Genomic DNA, 17,914 nt, shown 5'->3' with positions numbered 1-17,914 from the left:
AAGTTCGAAGAAGCGCTGGTGGCCCAGCGGTAAGAGCGTGCGACTTGCAATCCGGAGGTCGCGGGTTCAAACCCTGGTTCATAGCAATGACTTTTTAGGAACTAGGGTCGGCAACGCGCATGTAACTTCTTACGAAATGGCTACTCTCAATAGGTATACAAAACTCAGTTAATGCTACAAATTTAACTCTTCAAAATTGTCTTGGTACCCAACCCGTAAATAAGTCAACGCAGGCCTGACCTAGGTTTCAATCAGCTCTTTCATTACCGATATTGGAGTCGGCTGTGGCAGCCTGCCAACTATTGATCGTGGTTGGCACGCCTTATTACTGCATAATGCTTTGTGGGTACTGGGGGTCTAGCCAAGGTGACGATCGTACATCGACTAACGAAACGCAAAGTAAATATGTATCGTGACGACAGATGCTAGGAAAAGTCACGTGATTATTTCCTTACATTATTTACCTAACAGTAGTTTTCGACGTCGTCGGATCTGTCAATCCACCATCAAAAAGCGGCCAAGTGCGAGTCGGACTCGCCCATGAAGGGTTCCGTACCATTTATGACGTATTAAAAAAAACTCCTTACTAGGTCTCGGTCAAACCAATTTTCGGCGGAAGTTTGCATGGTAATGTACGAGTAAATCATATATTTTTTTTTAGTTTTATCTTTCTCTTATTTTAGAAGTTACAGGGGGTGGGGGGGGGGGGCACACATTTTAAAGTGTGTCTCGCGCAAACTATTCAGTTTAGAAAAAAAATAATATTAAAAACCTTAATATCATTTTTAAAGACCTATCCATAGATACCCCACACGTATGGGTTTGATGAAAAAAAAATTGAGTTTCAGTTCTAAGTATGGGGAACCCCCAAAATGTATTGTTTTTTTTTTAGTTTGAAAATCTTAATGCGGTTCACAGAATATATCTACTTACCAAGTTTCAACAGTATAGTTCTTATAGTTTCGGAAAAAAGTGGCTGTGACATACGGACGGACTGACAGACAGACATGACTAATTCAGAAGGGTTCCGTTTTTTGCCATTTGGCTACGGAACCCTAAAAACGTCACTTTTGACACTGGCAGATCCGATCCATATTGTACCCAGATCTAATTTTAGACGTTTATTAAAATTAGAATATGCCTGTGTGCTTTGCGTTCCAATCGTTAACGCTTCATAGCGTAGTATAGTCATCTCTCTATCACTCTTCTATATGTGTGCGACAGTGACAGTTGCGTTTCGTTCGCTACGGAGCGTAAACGATTGGCACGTTGGCACCAGAGCTGTAAGTTTCGATTGGAGTTTTCTTCTTCTTCCCCGCGTTGTCCCGGCATTTTTGCCACGGCTCATGGGAGCCTGGGGTCCGCTTGACAACTAATCCCAAGATTTGGCGTAGGCACTAGTTTTTACGAAAGCGGCTGCCATCTGACCTTACAACCCAGAGGGTAAACTAGGCCTTCTTGGGATTAGTCCGGTTTCCTCACAATGTTTTCCTTCACCGAAAAGCGACTGGGAAATAAGTTTTTGGCAAAAATTTCATTTTTGGTACAAGCTTTTATCGCTGAATGTACTTTTCTTTTCACAGGCAACTAATACTCATCGAGCAAATTCTGTAAACCCCAAACACAATTAGGTTGCGTTGTTTTATCACAGAGTCCCTATACCTCTTGTCTCCATCATCAGATCAGCTTGATGGTACCATAATGTTGCATTGATACCCGACTTACATATGCATGCAAATTTTCAGCTCAATCGGAAACCGGGAAGTGGGTCAAATTTAACTTGCAAGATTTGATTACAAACAGTTAACGGTCAGGTGAAAGTAAAAATAAAAGTTTGTAAATATCAAATGATATTTCGTACATAAGTTCCGAAAAACTCATTGGTACGAGCCGGGGTTTGAACCCACGACCTCTGGATTGTAAGTCGCACGCTCTTACCGCTAGGCCACCAGCGCTTCTTCTCAGGATATTAACATTATGCAAAAGTACACAACTTGATATATATTGACCATAATTATGCCTCATCGTTTGACTTATTTCTATTATTATAAGAGTTAGAAGTGACAAAAAAAAACCATACAATTTACTGCTTTGCCCTAAGGTTGACTGGTAGAGAATACCCTATGACATTAAGTTCGCTTTTTGTATGTTAAGTTTTTCTTTTGTGCAATAAAGTTTAAATAAATAAATATATTTTTTTCACTCTTATAATAGGTAATTAAAAATTCGAAAAAATCAACCCAAGCTGTGATTTATGTAAGTACATCAAATTGTGTTAAAATATTGTCAATAATGTTAATATTCGGTGCGGAAAATGAGAACTACGTTTGTATGAAAGGGTAGTTTCTAGGCGGTCATCCATTTTCCTCTTAAGTTGGCATAAAAGTAGAGGTTACTTAGAAGAAAAATCACAATACCTCCACACGAAACCCTAACACATTTCACACTTCCATCTACGGTTTGCCGCAAACCCAAACCCCATTAAACCCCGTTATAAATTACCCGACAAATGGGTTTCGTGGCCGGGAAGCTCTAACCCACTATTGATAAGATAGGCGACCCTAATAGGAGCTTATCTGGTGTTGTGTAAAAATGGGAGTCCGAATCCAATTGACATACCTATATTTCCAACTGATATAACTACTGGCTCTGTGAGAACATAACTAAAAAGCAGTTATTTTAGAAGTTACTGGGGGGGGGGGGGGGGACATTGTACCACTTTGGAAGTGACTCTCGCGCAAACTATTCAGTTTAGAAAAAAATGATATTAGAAACCTCAATATCATTTTTAAAGACCTATTTTTTGAGTTTCAGTTCTAAGTATGGGGAACCCCCAAAATTTATTGTTATTTTTCTATTTTTGTGTAAAAATCTTAATGCGGTTCATAGAATACATCTACTTACCAAGTTTGAACAGTATAGCTCTTATAGTTTCGGAAAAAAGTGGCTGTGACATAATCGGACAGACAGACGGACATGACGAATCTATAAGGGTTCCGTTTTTTGCCATTTGGCTACGGAACCCTAAAAACTGAATAAATGTATGGCTCAGCCAGTTCGAAACATTTCTAAAAATTTAATCTTGAATCAACAAAAAAATATTAATCATCGAAGCTGCTCAGAAAATTTCACGAAATATACGTACTGTTGAGAATTGCACCCTGGGGCCCATGTCTCGTACGGTATTATACTAATTATGGAAGGTGGGGGTAAAAAATTAAATCTCCATGTACCAAAAAGTGTCATCAAAAAACCTTAAATAGGTGGCATTACAATACCTACAATACTTGACAAAGAAATCAAATCATAGACGGCGCACTTCACTTCGTCAATAACGCCTAGGTTCTTAGCCACTCTAGCGCTACTCTGGAGAGATTTGGAACTATTATTTATAGCTGACAGCTGGACACTTTTGCAACAGTTCTACCATAAGAGATTTCACTTTTTTTAAATCCACACCCCATAATACTAATCTTATTAGTACACGTGTTTAGTACATTAGTAACTGTCCAATCGTGTGGGTTACCTTGGCAACGCCCTAATATAAGATTAGACCACAGACCACAGACTAATGCCGTTCGAGAAATGGGCTCCTGTAGATTCGATTTAAAATACGACCAGCGGCGGTATCATGGTTCGATTTTTATCACCTGCCACTATGCCCGTCACTTTCGCGCTTACATACTTGTTAGAATGTGACAGGTATGGTGACAAATGATAAAGAGCCGACCATCTTAGCCCTACTGTAGAGGAAAACATCCGAACGAACGAAAGCATCATAGGCAAGGAAGAAGCTGTGCCGTAATGCCGTTAGGTTAGATACACTAAATCGCAGTTAAATGTAAAAAATGTAAAAATTACGATTACGCAACCACAGCCAATACGAATAAATTTTAGTTTTAGTCGATATAGGTGCGGAACTTTCCGATGAATCTGTAAGAATTTCAGAGATTAATGATGACATTTGGATAGCCACTGCAGCTACATTACTGTAGCGGCATTGCTGCGGCCTTGCCAAGGGTGCTAGAACGTTCAATGCGTCACCTAAATTATCTAACTAGGAAGTTAACAGTGACAGTTTGCCATCTATACCCCTAATGTAAATTTATTCGATAGCGAAATGTGACGTACGCGTTTGCGTCAAGTCTCATTTTGTATGGGATCCCATACAAAATGAGACTTGACGCAAATGCAGACTTCACGTCACGCTATCAAATAAATTTACCTTAGGGGTTCAGACCGTTACCTTAACTCTCGTGTAATACCTCGTGCAGTTTTCCTTATAAAGATGACCTACTTTTTCTTATAACAAATACTTCTAGCTTATCCTTACGTTCTTCCTTTCCCATTCTCGTCCATTATCTGTCAATGGATCGCATTACGAGCTCTATCATTGTTATTATAGAATACTCGTACAATGAACAAAACTAGATCACAAGTTATTATTTATGTAGGTCACATGAACGTAAGGGCGTTCGAATTCAGACTATATCGACATTCCTTGTTACATATCAGCATTTTCTTTTACAAAAATAAGGACAGCAGCATCGATATTGACATTTGCGATTGTCAGAAACCTCAACTAAACACTGGAAGCTAGCTAAAAGTTTGAAATTGGCCAGAGGAAAAGAAAGGTTATGCTCAGGACCTACAGCATACTTATCGTGGCGAGTTAAGTGTCTTGCAGCCCACGAAAGATTTTGGAAAAATTACCATCTAGGTCCTAGACGGTCATTTTCCATTCCATTCTAGGAAATGTCAGAATTTGTAGTGATGTCCTGGCTTTTGTCAGGATATGCCTTTAGCCCTGTCAGCAACCCGATGTCAAGATCTTGATATATTGATCCTCTCTCTAGTCTCCTTATTACCATGCTTAATCCTTACTATTATCGAGGTGGCCATCTTCCTCGGGTCTTGTAGGGTTCGATTGGGTCTGACAGTCTCACCTGTTAATCCTGTTATATTAATCCTTTCCTCATAATGTTCGAGATGCTCATTTTCGTCGTGTATTGTGGGGTCAAGTCGGGTCGTGTCGAACCCTCAGTGAAAGTTCAGTAGAACTCTACACATCTCAGAGCCTAATACTAGAACAGAATAACACAATCACTCCTCTCGTGAGGTACTCATTATACTAATTGAGATCCTCATATATCTCGGGTCTTGTCAGGTCGAGTCGGAACGTGTCGGGCCTTGTCGTCTTAAATCGCCAGATCGCTCGTGTCAGATAGGGTCGGGTTTCGTCAGGTAGGCTTGGCTTTTTCGGGTCAGCTCGGGTTTTGTTGGGCCACTTGGGTTTTGTCGGGTCACTCGGATTTTGTCAAGGTTGTCGGGTTTAGTCGTGTCTTGACGGGTTATCTCGGGTCTCACCTGATATATTAATTCGCTCCTCATCATAATAATCCAGGTGGTGCTCATCGTCCTCGGGCTCGAGGTCGGGCCGGGTCGGGTCGGGCCGGGCCGGGTGGCGGCGCGTCGCGTTGGGGGCGCCGCTCACGGCCAGCACGCACACCACCGCCAGGGGGAGCACCACCTCCATGCCGACATCACAAGCGACACGCCCTCAGCGCTGGGGACAAGGAATTTAAGTCAATAAGTAAATATGATGATATGACGTTCCACGGTTAAAGATTGTACACACAGCTGGAAACGGGGTATAGTAAGGTAGAGGGGTAGAGAGGTGTAGGGGTAGAGGTGGCCAAAAGGAGGAGGGGCATACATTTAGTTAAAAAATTATCCTCTACAGCAGTAGAGTGAGACATTACCCAGCAAGGTGAGGTATAAGTTTTTTGTTAAAAAAAAAAAAAATTTTTTTTTAATTCATTAATTCATAAATTCATTTGTTTGTCGATCGCTGACTGTATATTTCTTTCAACAGACAACTAATACTCATAGAGACAATTCTAATCAACTCAAATACAATTATGTTGAGTTCCTATAGCCACCTCCTGTGTCCATCACCAGATCAGCTCGATGGTACCATTATACTATAAACATTTTTTTTTGTAAAAGGTAAAGTTTAACTTTACTGTAAAGCGAGTAAAATTAAACCAAATTAAACCAAGAAAAATACTGCACTTTGTAAGCTCTGCATCTGACAACCAATGAGGCCCGACACTGTGTTACTTCACAAAAGCATAAAATACACTGTGTAACACGAGGAACCCGAAAATTTTTAACCACGCAATTCTGAGGCCAAAAGAAGGAAATAATGTTATATGAGTTTTTGTAAATTTCACCATAATTTTTAGGGTTCCGTAGTCAACTAGGAACCCTTATAGTTTCGCCATGTCCGTCTGTCTGTCTGTCTGTCCGAGGCTTTGCTCCGTGGTCGTTAGTGCTAGAAAGCTGAAATTTGGCATGGATATATAAATCAATAAAGCCGACACGTTAATTGGGGGTGAAATTTTTTTTTTGCTTCAATCCTACAGTGTGGGATATCGTTGGAAAGGTCTTTCAAAACTAATAGGGGTCTTCAACAAACATTTTTTGATAAAGTGAATATATTCGGAGATAATCGCTCTGACAAGAAAAAATGTGTCCCCCCCCCTCTAACTTTTGAACCATAGGTCCAAAAAATATGAAAAAAATCGTGGAAGTAGAGCTTAAGAAATACATTACATGAAAACTATAGCGGACATGATCAGTTTAGCTGTTTTTGCATAATCGCAAAAAGTTTCCCCTTCATAGTAAAAAGACTTACTTTAATTAGGTACTGATTATGCAAATTTGCCTATTTGTTTAACTCGGGTGAAAGGTACCGTTTCATCCCTTGGTTAACAATTTACTATACTTTAAGCTCCAGTTTAGCTTATTGTGACGGAAGAGTAACTACGGAACCCTACACTGAGCGTGGCCCCCCGACATGCTCTTGGCCGGTTTTTTCTAGTACATAAAAAGTAAATGTTATGGGTAAAACTGGCACTTAAAGGATTTATTGTCAGTGTTTGACATCTATCAATAAGGTTATTTAATCAATCAATCAATTATCATTTATATGGAAGATAGAGGCAAGGAACAGAATCTCCTTAGGCAGAACTGTTGCAAAAGTGTCCAGCTATCAGCTATAAATAATAGTTCCAAATCTCTCCAGAGTAGCGCTAGAGTAGCTAAGAACCTAGGCATTATTGACGGAGTGAAGTGCGCCGTCTATGATTAGATTTTTTTCTCAAGTATTCTAGGTATTGTAGCGCCACCTATTTATGGTTTTTTGTCGGACACTTTTTGGTATATGGAGATTCTGTTCCTTGCCTCTACCTTCCATAGTTATTTAGACTACAATCCGTAATGGCATCATCGCTATGAAAAAGGCATTTTGCACTAAGTAACGATAAGAAGATGTTTTTTATTTTTATTTTATTGGTATTAACCTTTTGACCGCCAATGACGTCATATGATGCTCGCGGCTACAGCCCAATATCAACCTTCATGCGTACCGACAAGGTTCACGATTACGCGCCGCGTTCGGTAGGCGTGGCGTTCAAAAGGTTTACGCAAATATCAAATATCAAACATTTATTTAGCAACTAGGCCACAGGGGCACTTTTACATGTCCATTTTTACAAACAATAAAAATAAAAATAAAAAAACAATTACAAATATGGAATCGATAAAATAATAAATACTTTATTAGAGATGTATACTGTCTCTAAATGTCAAATTACACAAAAAAAACTATGATAAAAAAATAAAACCTTAAAATACTAAAATTCTTTAGAAATATGTCTCTAAGTGTCAGAGATAAATTATAAAAAAGATATTAAATTATCCTTAGAGATGTAGAGGGTCGCCAAGGCTTGAATTCTTATATAAATAATTAAAAGACAAAAAATAAAATAATTAAAACAGACAAGAACCGAATGCCGCAAATTTCAGAAAAAATTATGTCATTTTAGTCTTTAAATGTGATCAGTAGGGCTAAGATGGTCGGCTCTTTATCATTTGTCACCATGCCTGTCACGTTCTAGCAAGTATGTAAGTGCGAAAGTGACAGGCGTAGTGACAGGTGATAAAGATGGAACCGTGCTGCCCCCGCAGGAATATACAGATACAATCTTGCGGTTCCTTGTGTTTCACCGTGTATATATGTAGTTCTTATTACAAGAATGTTACGTTCTAGAAAAACGTAGTAATTTTAACTTTAGCCCTACTGGCCAGTATTGGTCAATTTCACACCCTATTTCCTTCGACATAAGTTGTATTTTTCATTGTTGTATACAGAAGGGCGACTTTTCTATATTAGTCTCCCCTATTTGTTACCGACATGCTGTCTGATCCTTGATAGCGCCTTTCTAGCTGGCCGAGTTCGATATGTCAAGCGAGAATCTTGTTGTTTTCATAGTATCAGATCCGATATCCGATAAGGCGCCATCTTTAGCGGTCACGCATACTACAGCAAGCTAGACATACGTACACAATAGTACATTACGATACGAGTGCGAAAAATAGGAAATTCGAAACGAGTGGTGATAATAAATTAAAACACGACCGAAGGGAGTGTTTTAAATCGACACGAGGTGCGAATTACCTATTCGCACATGTATCGTACAACGTTTTACAGTACATATGGCCCTTTAAATGTTCGACATAGTAACGTAATATGCTAATTTTCGCACTAGTGCGGTAAAGTAGCACCATATGTACTGTAAACAAATATTATCAGTCCGACAGCTAACTCCACTGCTGGGGGCACCGAATGTCGGAAGGCGCCTATGAAAAAAACTTTTCTGCGTTATCTACATTGACATATATCTAAAGACGGGCCTTACGGGCTCTAAAAATGCTGCTAGTTCAGTAGCGTCACTCACGAATTTGAGCCAATCGTGCAGTCTAACGCAATTAGTTGCGACCAATCGCGCGCATGATGCGGACTCATCAACCAGCAACCAATCGCGTTGTGGCGTTAGACTGCACGTTTGGCTCGAATTCGTGTGCATGACATCGATGTTCTAGTTATTCTTATTGCCCGTAAGACTCGTCTTTAGATATAAGTCAATGGTTATCTATCGTTTTTTAATAATAATATTTATTAAATGACTTAATAAAATACAGAAAAAACACACATGTTTCACATTTTACTTCCATCCGACATCCGATATCGGATCGGGCAATGTGAAAACGCTTTAACAGCCCGATTCGAAGAATGATTAAGACACGTTTAAGATCTTAAAAAGATCGATAACTAAACGACATGCCAAAATTTATGTTTATTTCGATTCCGCTGTGATTCCATTTCCAATAAGATCTATCTACGTTATTTCTAACGTCAAAGTGACATTGGTTGCCCGAATCGAGCTGCTTCTGACAATTATACGACGTACAAACGATATCTAAATGAGACCTTATTTAAACCAGAACTTATCGTTATCGTATTTCATCGAATCGGGCCGTTAGTCTCCCCTAGTTACCGACATGCCGTCTGATCCTTGATAGCGCCTTTCTAGTTGACCGAGTTCGGTTTTCCAAGCCTTTAGAACTATAGTGACCTAAATCCAGATAAAACTTCATGCTATTATAGGTCGTAAGCGAGTTTACAATTAGAACTATAATCGCGTGAGAACTTATATGTGCTTGCATCAGTTTGGTTATGAGGGAGTGAAAATATGGGAGGTATTATGAAAATTGCAACTAGATTTTTTTAGCTTTAATTTCTTTTTAGTATTGACTTTGGATATTTAATCTTAGCTGTAGGGATTTATCGTAATTTATATTATATCGTTAAAATAAAAATCGTACCGATAGTGAATACAAATAAATAATAAATAAATAATAATAAATAAATATTATAGGACTTTATTACACACATTGACTAAGTCCCACAGTAAGCTCAATAAGGCTTGTGTTGAGGGTACTTAGACAACGATATATATAATATATAAATATTTATAAATACTTAAATAACCCATGACTCAGGAACAAATATCCATGCTCATCACACGAATACATGCCCTTACCAGGATTTGAACCCGGGACCATCAGCTTCGTAGGCAGGGTCACTACCCACTAGGCCAGACCGGTCGTCGAATGAAGACTGAGAACTTATAGTCCTCAAGAAAAGAACCAACTTAAAGTATAAAATAAAATATTATAAAAAACATTGCTTTATGCGTTTTCTGTAGCGTTTAAAAATACATATATTGATGTTGCATTTACATCATTCGTATTACAATCGTAATATAATGGAAAGCCTTTCAGTCGAGTACCGTGTTTAGGCAACGAAGCTTGCTAAGTTGCCTAAGTAAGGTACTGTTGTATACAATACTTGTTCTACGAATTATGTAAAATAATACTTTTATTACTATAAAACCTAAATAATTATTGAAAATGGATAAGTATCTCAGTAGAAAAAAATGTAGTACAAAAGACATAAACGCGCGACTCCCGCCCCGCGCCCCGCGACCGTTTAGTCTTTTCTATCGAAGCGCGGCGGCACGTGATTGGTCAATTGTTTTTTATTGTTGACTACGGCGTATCGAAATAAATCTTATAGTTGAGTGGGAGCCCATACATGTAAAGTACGCAATTATAGTTTGATATACGAAATCTTAATTCAACAATTACAAGCCACGAGTAGAAAAAATAAGATTTATGATGTTATGAAACCACGATCATCTTCAAAATATCAAGAAACACCTCAATCCACTTTTCTTGCTAACTCATCCTTTACGAATTGCTCTAAGACGGTTTTTCGTGACCAGACTTTCAGTTAAACGACTGTCTTATCTGGAATATCTGCGTCTTTAGGAGACTAGGGCAAACAACTTTAATTATTCCGGTCGTGGGCTGAATAACTAACTATTGAACGACCACTGCGAAGTTACTGAATGGTGACGTAGAGATAAAATTTTCGACTTCGCTTGTCACACGACTAACGGCCCGATTCGAAGTTTAAGATACGTTAAAAAAAATCGATACAATAATCCATATGGATTGGATATGTCAGTGTCAAAAGTGCATTTTTTGTTTGAAGATAAGTCACTTTTAACATATCTAATCCGTAGGGCTAAGATGGTCGGCTCTTTATCATTTGTCACCATGCCTGTCACGTTCTAACAAGTATGTAAGTGCGAAAGTGACGGGCGTATTGACAAGTGATAAAAATGGAACCATGCTGCCACCGCATATCGTATATTTAGCAAATGCTTGACGTATCTTAAAGTTCGAATAGGGCCGTAAATTATATAAGTATATCTTTTGACGACCGGTTTGGCCTAGTGGGTAGTGACCCTGCCTACGAAGCTGATGGTCCCGGGTTCAAATCCTGGTAAGGGCATTATTCGTGTGATGAGCATGGATATTTGTTCCTGAATCATGGGTGTTTTCTATGTATTTAAGTATTTATAAATATTTATATATTAAATATATATTGTTGTCTAAGTACCCTCAACACAAGCCTTATTGAGCTTACTGTGGGACTTAGTCAATTTGTGTAATAATGTCCTATAATATTTATAATTTATTTATATTTTATATCTCTTGTGTTTTATGTAGTGCCCTCTTATATAAAAGAAGGCACATTAGTGACACTCGAAAGTAAAATTCTGTATTAATTTCTAAAGCGATAACATTTTAAGAGTCCGCAACAAGCTCAACCGAATTTCACCTTCTCATACAAACAGAGTTTCGTTCTCATTTCAAAACTACGTGTTGGATTGAAATTAAACTTTGTACATACAATGACATGAGGTATACCTATCTCTGTAATTAGTTTATAAAGCTCCAGATTATAAATCATATGAAATATCGTAAAAATAAGTTTTGTATGAAAAACTATTATTACTATAAATTCGCTGTATTTTTTTAACTATGGTATCTGTAGGACTAATATGGTCGGCTCTTTATCATTTGTCACCATGACTGTCACGTTCTAACAAGTATATAAGCGCAAAAGTGACGGGCATATTGACAAGTGATAAAAATGGAACCATAATACCGCCGCTGGAGTTCCATAAACTAATTACAGGCATAGATATATCTTATCTTATTGTAAGTACAAAGTTTCAGAGCAATCTAGCTAGTCGTGTATGGAAAACCGAGCTTGCGGCGGACTCTTAGGCCGGCGCCCCACTGCTGCGCACGCTACATCCACGGCCCACGTTTTAATACAAACCGTGGGCAAGCCCACGAAATTTTGTATAGGAACGTGGGTCGTGTACATAGCGTGCGCTGCAGTGGGGCGCCGGCCTTACCCTTGCTTTGAGGCTGTCAATGTCAAGTGTATGTTTTCGATTTAAGCTACTAGATGGCAGCCCCTCCAACGCACACGGTCCCTCTTGCTATTCAATTTTATCGTCTAAAAATAACGTCTATTGGGGTAGCTCCTCAGCTAATCAATCTTAGGGGCGGGTATGCGGTAACATTGACCTTCGGAAAACACTTCCAGACAGTTACCTGGGATAGGAGACTCCATTTTGTTTCACAGGGTTACAACAATTGCCTAGAGGCTTCTGGTCCATTTTTGTGGTATATTATTTATGTAAACTGATATTTAGGATTAGAAAGAGTAAACTGAAGATATATTTAGAATTCGGATAGTTTTTGTTACAATATTTAATGAGAAAAAGAGTATAAAGAAAAAAGGAAGAAGAAATTAACACCCGAAAACGTATATAGCTACAGTTGATATCCGAACATATTTGTTACAGCTTACATACAGGTTTTTATGATATTCGAACTTGAAAATTGTATGGATCTGAAGTTGAACAAAGTTGTCGCCTAATTTAATGGCTCCTCTACACGATGGGCCATCATACTGGCCCACTAAGATGGGCCAGCGTGTAGAGAGGGTAGTGGTGTCGGATGGCTTATGGTGCGGCGGGATGGCGATTACACAACTTTCAAAGAAACAAGATGAACACAACTCTATCTACAATCGATTCCATCTCCTTCACACTTCACATATCAAAGCATTGAGCGAGAGAGATGTTCAAATGTTTCTCAAACAAGCCTCTATAATGGAAATATTGTTCTGCTTCTACAGATGTTCGATATTATGCGTCTCTACTATTATCGATCTTATTGTGTGTGGTATAAAGTCTATTTCGCGTTAAAAGGGAAGATTCGTTAGCAGGAAATTGCGAAATAGCTGGGATTGATACATAAAGTACGGGTAAATAGTAACACAATATTGCTTGAATTTGTGCACACGAAACAACTTATAAAGTACGAATTATAAATAATAATATATATAATGATTATACTGAAATTGTTTTTTTTTTAATCAGATTAACCTATATGTTTCTCTGAAACCGTTATTTCCATGATTATTTGTTACTGCCATCATGCCAATTGAACCCCCGTGTGTCTGTATGTCAGTCATTTGGACGGCAACTGCAGCTGCGGCGTTGACGCGAGCGCTGTTATTGTATGTATGTATGTATGTATGTATGTATATACTTTATTGTACATAGAAATAAAAACACGAAAAACACAGTTACAGAGTAAATTAAATACAACAAAGGCGAACTTATCCCTGTCAATAGGGTTGTTTCCAATTTTTTGAAACGCTTGTATTACGTTCTATATTAACTAAAAGTTGCCCTAAAATTCTACTTTTATACTAAAAACGGCTTTAAATATGTTAAATTAACAAAATATATTTTGACAGATGCTTTCGCGCCCAAAACGCTCTTTGAAAATTGTGTGACGTCACAGTTTACGGTTTGACACATAACTTCATACACACGTAGAAGATACGAACTGTCAACTGACATTTGTCATTTGTTGTTTATCACCTAACTGTCAACAGCGTCAATCCGAGAGTTGTGACGTCATCAGAATCTTCAAAGGCGTTTCGAGTTTGGTCACGTGACGTGTGCCAAAAGATATTTTAAATTCAATATTTACAAAAATATGGTCATTACAGGTCCCCTAAAAGTAGTTTAACATGTTTTAATAATCCAAAAGAATTTATTGGGATACAATTCTGCCCTAAGATTTGAAGATGGAAACAACCCTATTTGCTTTCAGCGCCGCATTACTGCCGGGATTTAAATGTTCAATACGTCACTTCATTATAAAAAAAAACTGAGTCTTAGCGTGACACTTAACAAATAATTAATAGAATCAGGCGTTACTTTGCGGAAATCCATGCTAATTAATACAAGAAATATTACTTTGCTTATCCGCGAGAAAATTACGTGTTAGTCAATCAGGGCCCTTATTCGACATGCTAAAAGTGACGTTTCGTGTTGTTTTCCATTTGATGTGAGAAATATTGTGACTTGTCGAATTGCTATTATCACCACCTGTCAGTGAACAATATCCACACTAGAGGCGGGGCGTTGTACCGGAATAGTTTTTGGAACAGGTTATTTGTACTAGACTACTTTTAGCTTGTCGAGTATTTAAAAGTACGGACTTTGATTTCTGAAATAAAACAAATATGAAACTTTTATCACCTCGTACCTCCATTCTTACCGTTACTTTAGGTAAAATAAAATTTTGTTAACAGATGGTCGTCTGGGTGTCTGTTGTATCTAAAAATAATGTAATAATATATAACAAAAATATGACAATAGATTCATAGCCTTCACTCAAAACGTCACCATATTTCCGACCCTTACCGAAATAATAAGTCGATATTTGTATAAATAATCCTTATTTGTAAGACGCCTAAGCACGGCAAATACGTAAACTGCCTATTGGGGGTCATACTCCTAAAACTGGTATTTTAGACGTACTTTTGGGACGAGTAACAGAGACGTACTTTTGGTACGCAGTCCCAGCTCTAGTCAGGATTCTAGTTGTCAAATATAAGCGTGTCGAATACGTATTAGTTAAATGTCAAATGAAATTAGATCAACGGTAGACTTTTTTGTCGATGGGTATGGCTGCCATGTTTGGATTTATGACATTTAAAAGGGGATCCTAAGGCAGAGAGTAGTTTTACCTGTACGATTTTGATTCTTCTACTGGACGCAAGATGGAGTTAGCTGCCAAATTCCGATCAGGCTGACGCAACTAGGAAGAAAAAAGTTTTGTATGGAATTTGTTTCGCAAATCATTGCCAACGAAGAAAAAGAAAACGTCAGTGCTATTTTATTCTGTCAAGTTTACATCAAGTCTACTGTCAGCTTAATTGCTTTGTTTGTTTTGAAGGCTTCAATGTTTTGTTCGGGTATTTCGTGTAATTTCTTTATTATTTAGTGCAAAAATCGAAAATAGTCAACCGTGATCAGAGCAAAGAGCGAGTTTGTTACAATGCCAGCGAGAAAACGGTTTACTAAGTGTGAAATATGTGGCAAGCGAGCCACTCGAGAAAATCACGAAAAAAGGGATTTTATGGCGAAATTTCCCTTGGATGAAGACTGGTAAGTATTGCTTTAGATACTTTTGACCTTATTTTGGGTCAGCAGGCTATAAACACATCGAAAATTAGATATTTTACATTATTTTTCGTTGTGAACTAGGGATGTACTATATCTATCGATAACTAGTTTTATTTGTATATCAGTGTAAATAATTAAATTAAATATGTGAAATTTCCTTAGAACTAGCATGCAATATGACCATAATTAATTCGTCGAAGATTAATAATGCATAAATTATCTATTACTTATGCATTAATGGTCATTAGTTAACATATTTTTTTTATCTAGTGATTATTTAATATATTAACCTAAAATGTAAGAAAATTAATCTCTGTTTTTATGATAAATAAAAAAATATTATAGGACATTATTACACAAACTGACTTAGTACTAAAGTATGAATGGCATGTGTTGTGGGTACTTAGACAACGATATATATATATACCCACAACACATGCCATTCATACTTTAGTACTAAGTCAGTTTGTGCAATAATGTATATATATATGTACATAGACCTAATTTATAAGTATTTATAAATACATAGAAAATACCCATGTCTCAGGAACAAATATTCATGCTCATCACACTAATAAATGCCCGTTCCAGGATTTGAACCTGGGACCATCGGCTTCATAGGCAGGGTCGCTGCCAACAAGGCCAGACCCGTTCTCATGATTAACAGACATATAAATACATAAAAAGTTAAAGCATTGATATAGGGTTGTTGATAACTGGATGCCGAAAAACATGATTTATAGATGCATATTAGCGCGAAATAATCAGTTGATCATCTCATTAGCAAACACATGGAATATAAACTGTAGATAAAGTCATGTTTTTCCAAGGCTGTATGTTTTCAGATGCATGCAGTGGGCCAAATTTGTTGGGAACGAAGACCTGATACATTTTCCCATAGAAAAGTTACATTTATTCAAATATGTATGTGCACATAATTATGAAAATCAAGCATTTAATAAAATAAAAAAACACGACTTAAAAACTGTATTAAAATAATTCGGGTCCACATTAAGCCCGACCAGATAGTAGTCCAATTAAGAACTATCCACTATATAACATACAACTTAAATGTGGACTCGATGCTAACCTGATTTCGAGTACAAAATTTGTAGACAGGAGCCTATGTTTCAACCCTCCCCATTTTATCGATATCGATAAGAATCGTAAGCGTGTAGCGTACTACACTATTTAAATCGCTTATGTTGGTACTATGGTTCTTTGACGGTTCTTTGTCGTACATTTTGGTAATGATTTGCGAAACAAACTGATTCCACTCGCTAGTATGGAAGTCCCGTCTCTTAAAACGTAGTGATTATATGCTCTTTGACAATGACATGCAGTTGCGTCGATGTAGATCTATCATAAAACGTACATGTGACGCATGTGACAATTGTCCAGGATGAAAGAACTATCTTGACAATTAACATAAAGCAATACAATACCACAAAATGTCAACAAGAAAACAGATTTATTATAAAAATACAAATTATATACAAAGCTTCATTTTAAAACCAATGGTCGTGGGTTCTAACCCCGGATCTTAACAATGTGCATCTTGTAACATGTACCGATTGCTTTACAGTAAAGTAAAATATATAATTATCATGAGGAAGATGGAGTAGCCCCAATAAGGTATATTTTCCCCTCTGGGTTAGAAGGTCAGATAGTAGTGAGACAGGGAGATATAGTGAAGAATGCGGAAAAACAAGCATTTATTGTGTTGTTAGGCTAGTTCTTTTTTTCAAAATTTGAAAACGAACGCAACAGCATGCTCAAAGCCCCCTGTGAGTCAGAATCTGTTAAATTCAGGCTTAAGACGAAACAGGAGCTGAGCCCGTACACAAATTTGAGATTTTTAGGTAATATCGCCGTCGCGCTGACGAGTGTGGCACCCCGTACCTAGCTAGAGACTATCCCTTGTGTGTGTACCAACAAACCAAATTTTAGACAAATATGATACGTCTTCTTCTTCTTTGTCGTTGTACTCTTTGCAGAGCGTCGTGGTCAACTGCTGATATCAGGCGCAGATGTTGCTTGCCGTACGATTTCTCGCCATTTTTCGCGGTTGGGGGCCATTCTGGCAAATGCGTTCAGGGGACCCTTCATGGCAGATTTGATTTGGTCAGTCCATCGCATAGGTGGCCTTTTGCGCGGTCTTTTTCCGTTTGCTCTACCCTGCACCACTAGACGCTCTATGGAGTCGTTGTTCCTCCTCGAGACGTGACCGAAAAAATTGAGTATGCGGGTCTTTACGAGAGTCGAAAGGCGCTGCTTGATACGGAGTTCTTTAAGGATGGAGACATTAGTCCGAAACTCGGTCCAGGATATCCCCAGCATTTTCCTCCAGCACCATATTTCTAGGGCGTCTATCGTCTTTTCCTCTGTCTTTCGGATAGTCCAGGTCTCCGCAGCGTGTAAGAATATAGGAAAAACGAGGGCCCGTACAAGCCGAACCTTCGTGGTGTTTGTGACGTTTCGGTGATACGTAGCCTATACGTAAAAACTAGCCAAGACAAATCCTTTATAATTTCAGGATTTTCTACACAGCACAGAACATGGGACCCATATAGATCTCAATTCCGTTG

General features: G+C 38.1%; 1 protein-coding gene across 2 annotated transcripts in view; it reads right to left on the bottom strand.

The window, feature by feature from the left end:
• Nucleotides 1–17,914, bottom strand: part of LOC133520852 (uncharacterized) — a 108,870-nt gene that overhangs the window by 43,917 nt on the left and 47,039 nt on the right. For both annotated transcript variants that reach the window (XM_061855537.1, XM_061855538.1), the window contains exon 2: nt 5,368–5,566. In XM_061855537.1, the coding sequence (XP_061711521.1) occupies nt 5,368–5,536 (169 nt within the window). In that variant the 5' untranslated portion in view covers nt 5,537–5,566. The remainder of the gene's footprint in view (nt 1–5,367; nt 5,567–17,914) is intronic.

The sequence above is a fragment of the Cydia pomonella genome, chromosome 8 (genome assembly GCF_033807575.1).
Source record: "Cydia pomonella isolate Wapato2018A chromosome 8, ilCydPomo1, whole genome shotgun sequence".
In the NCBI taxonomy this organism is placed as follows: domain Eukaryota; kingdom Metazoa; phylum Arthropoda; class Insecta; order Lepidoptera; family Tortricidae; genus Cydia; species Cydia pomonella.
This window is presented reverse-complemented; position numbering and strand designations above follow the sequence as displayed.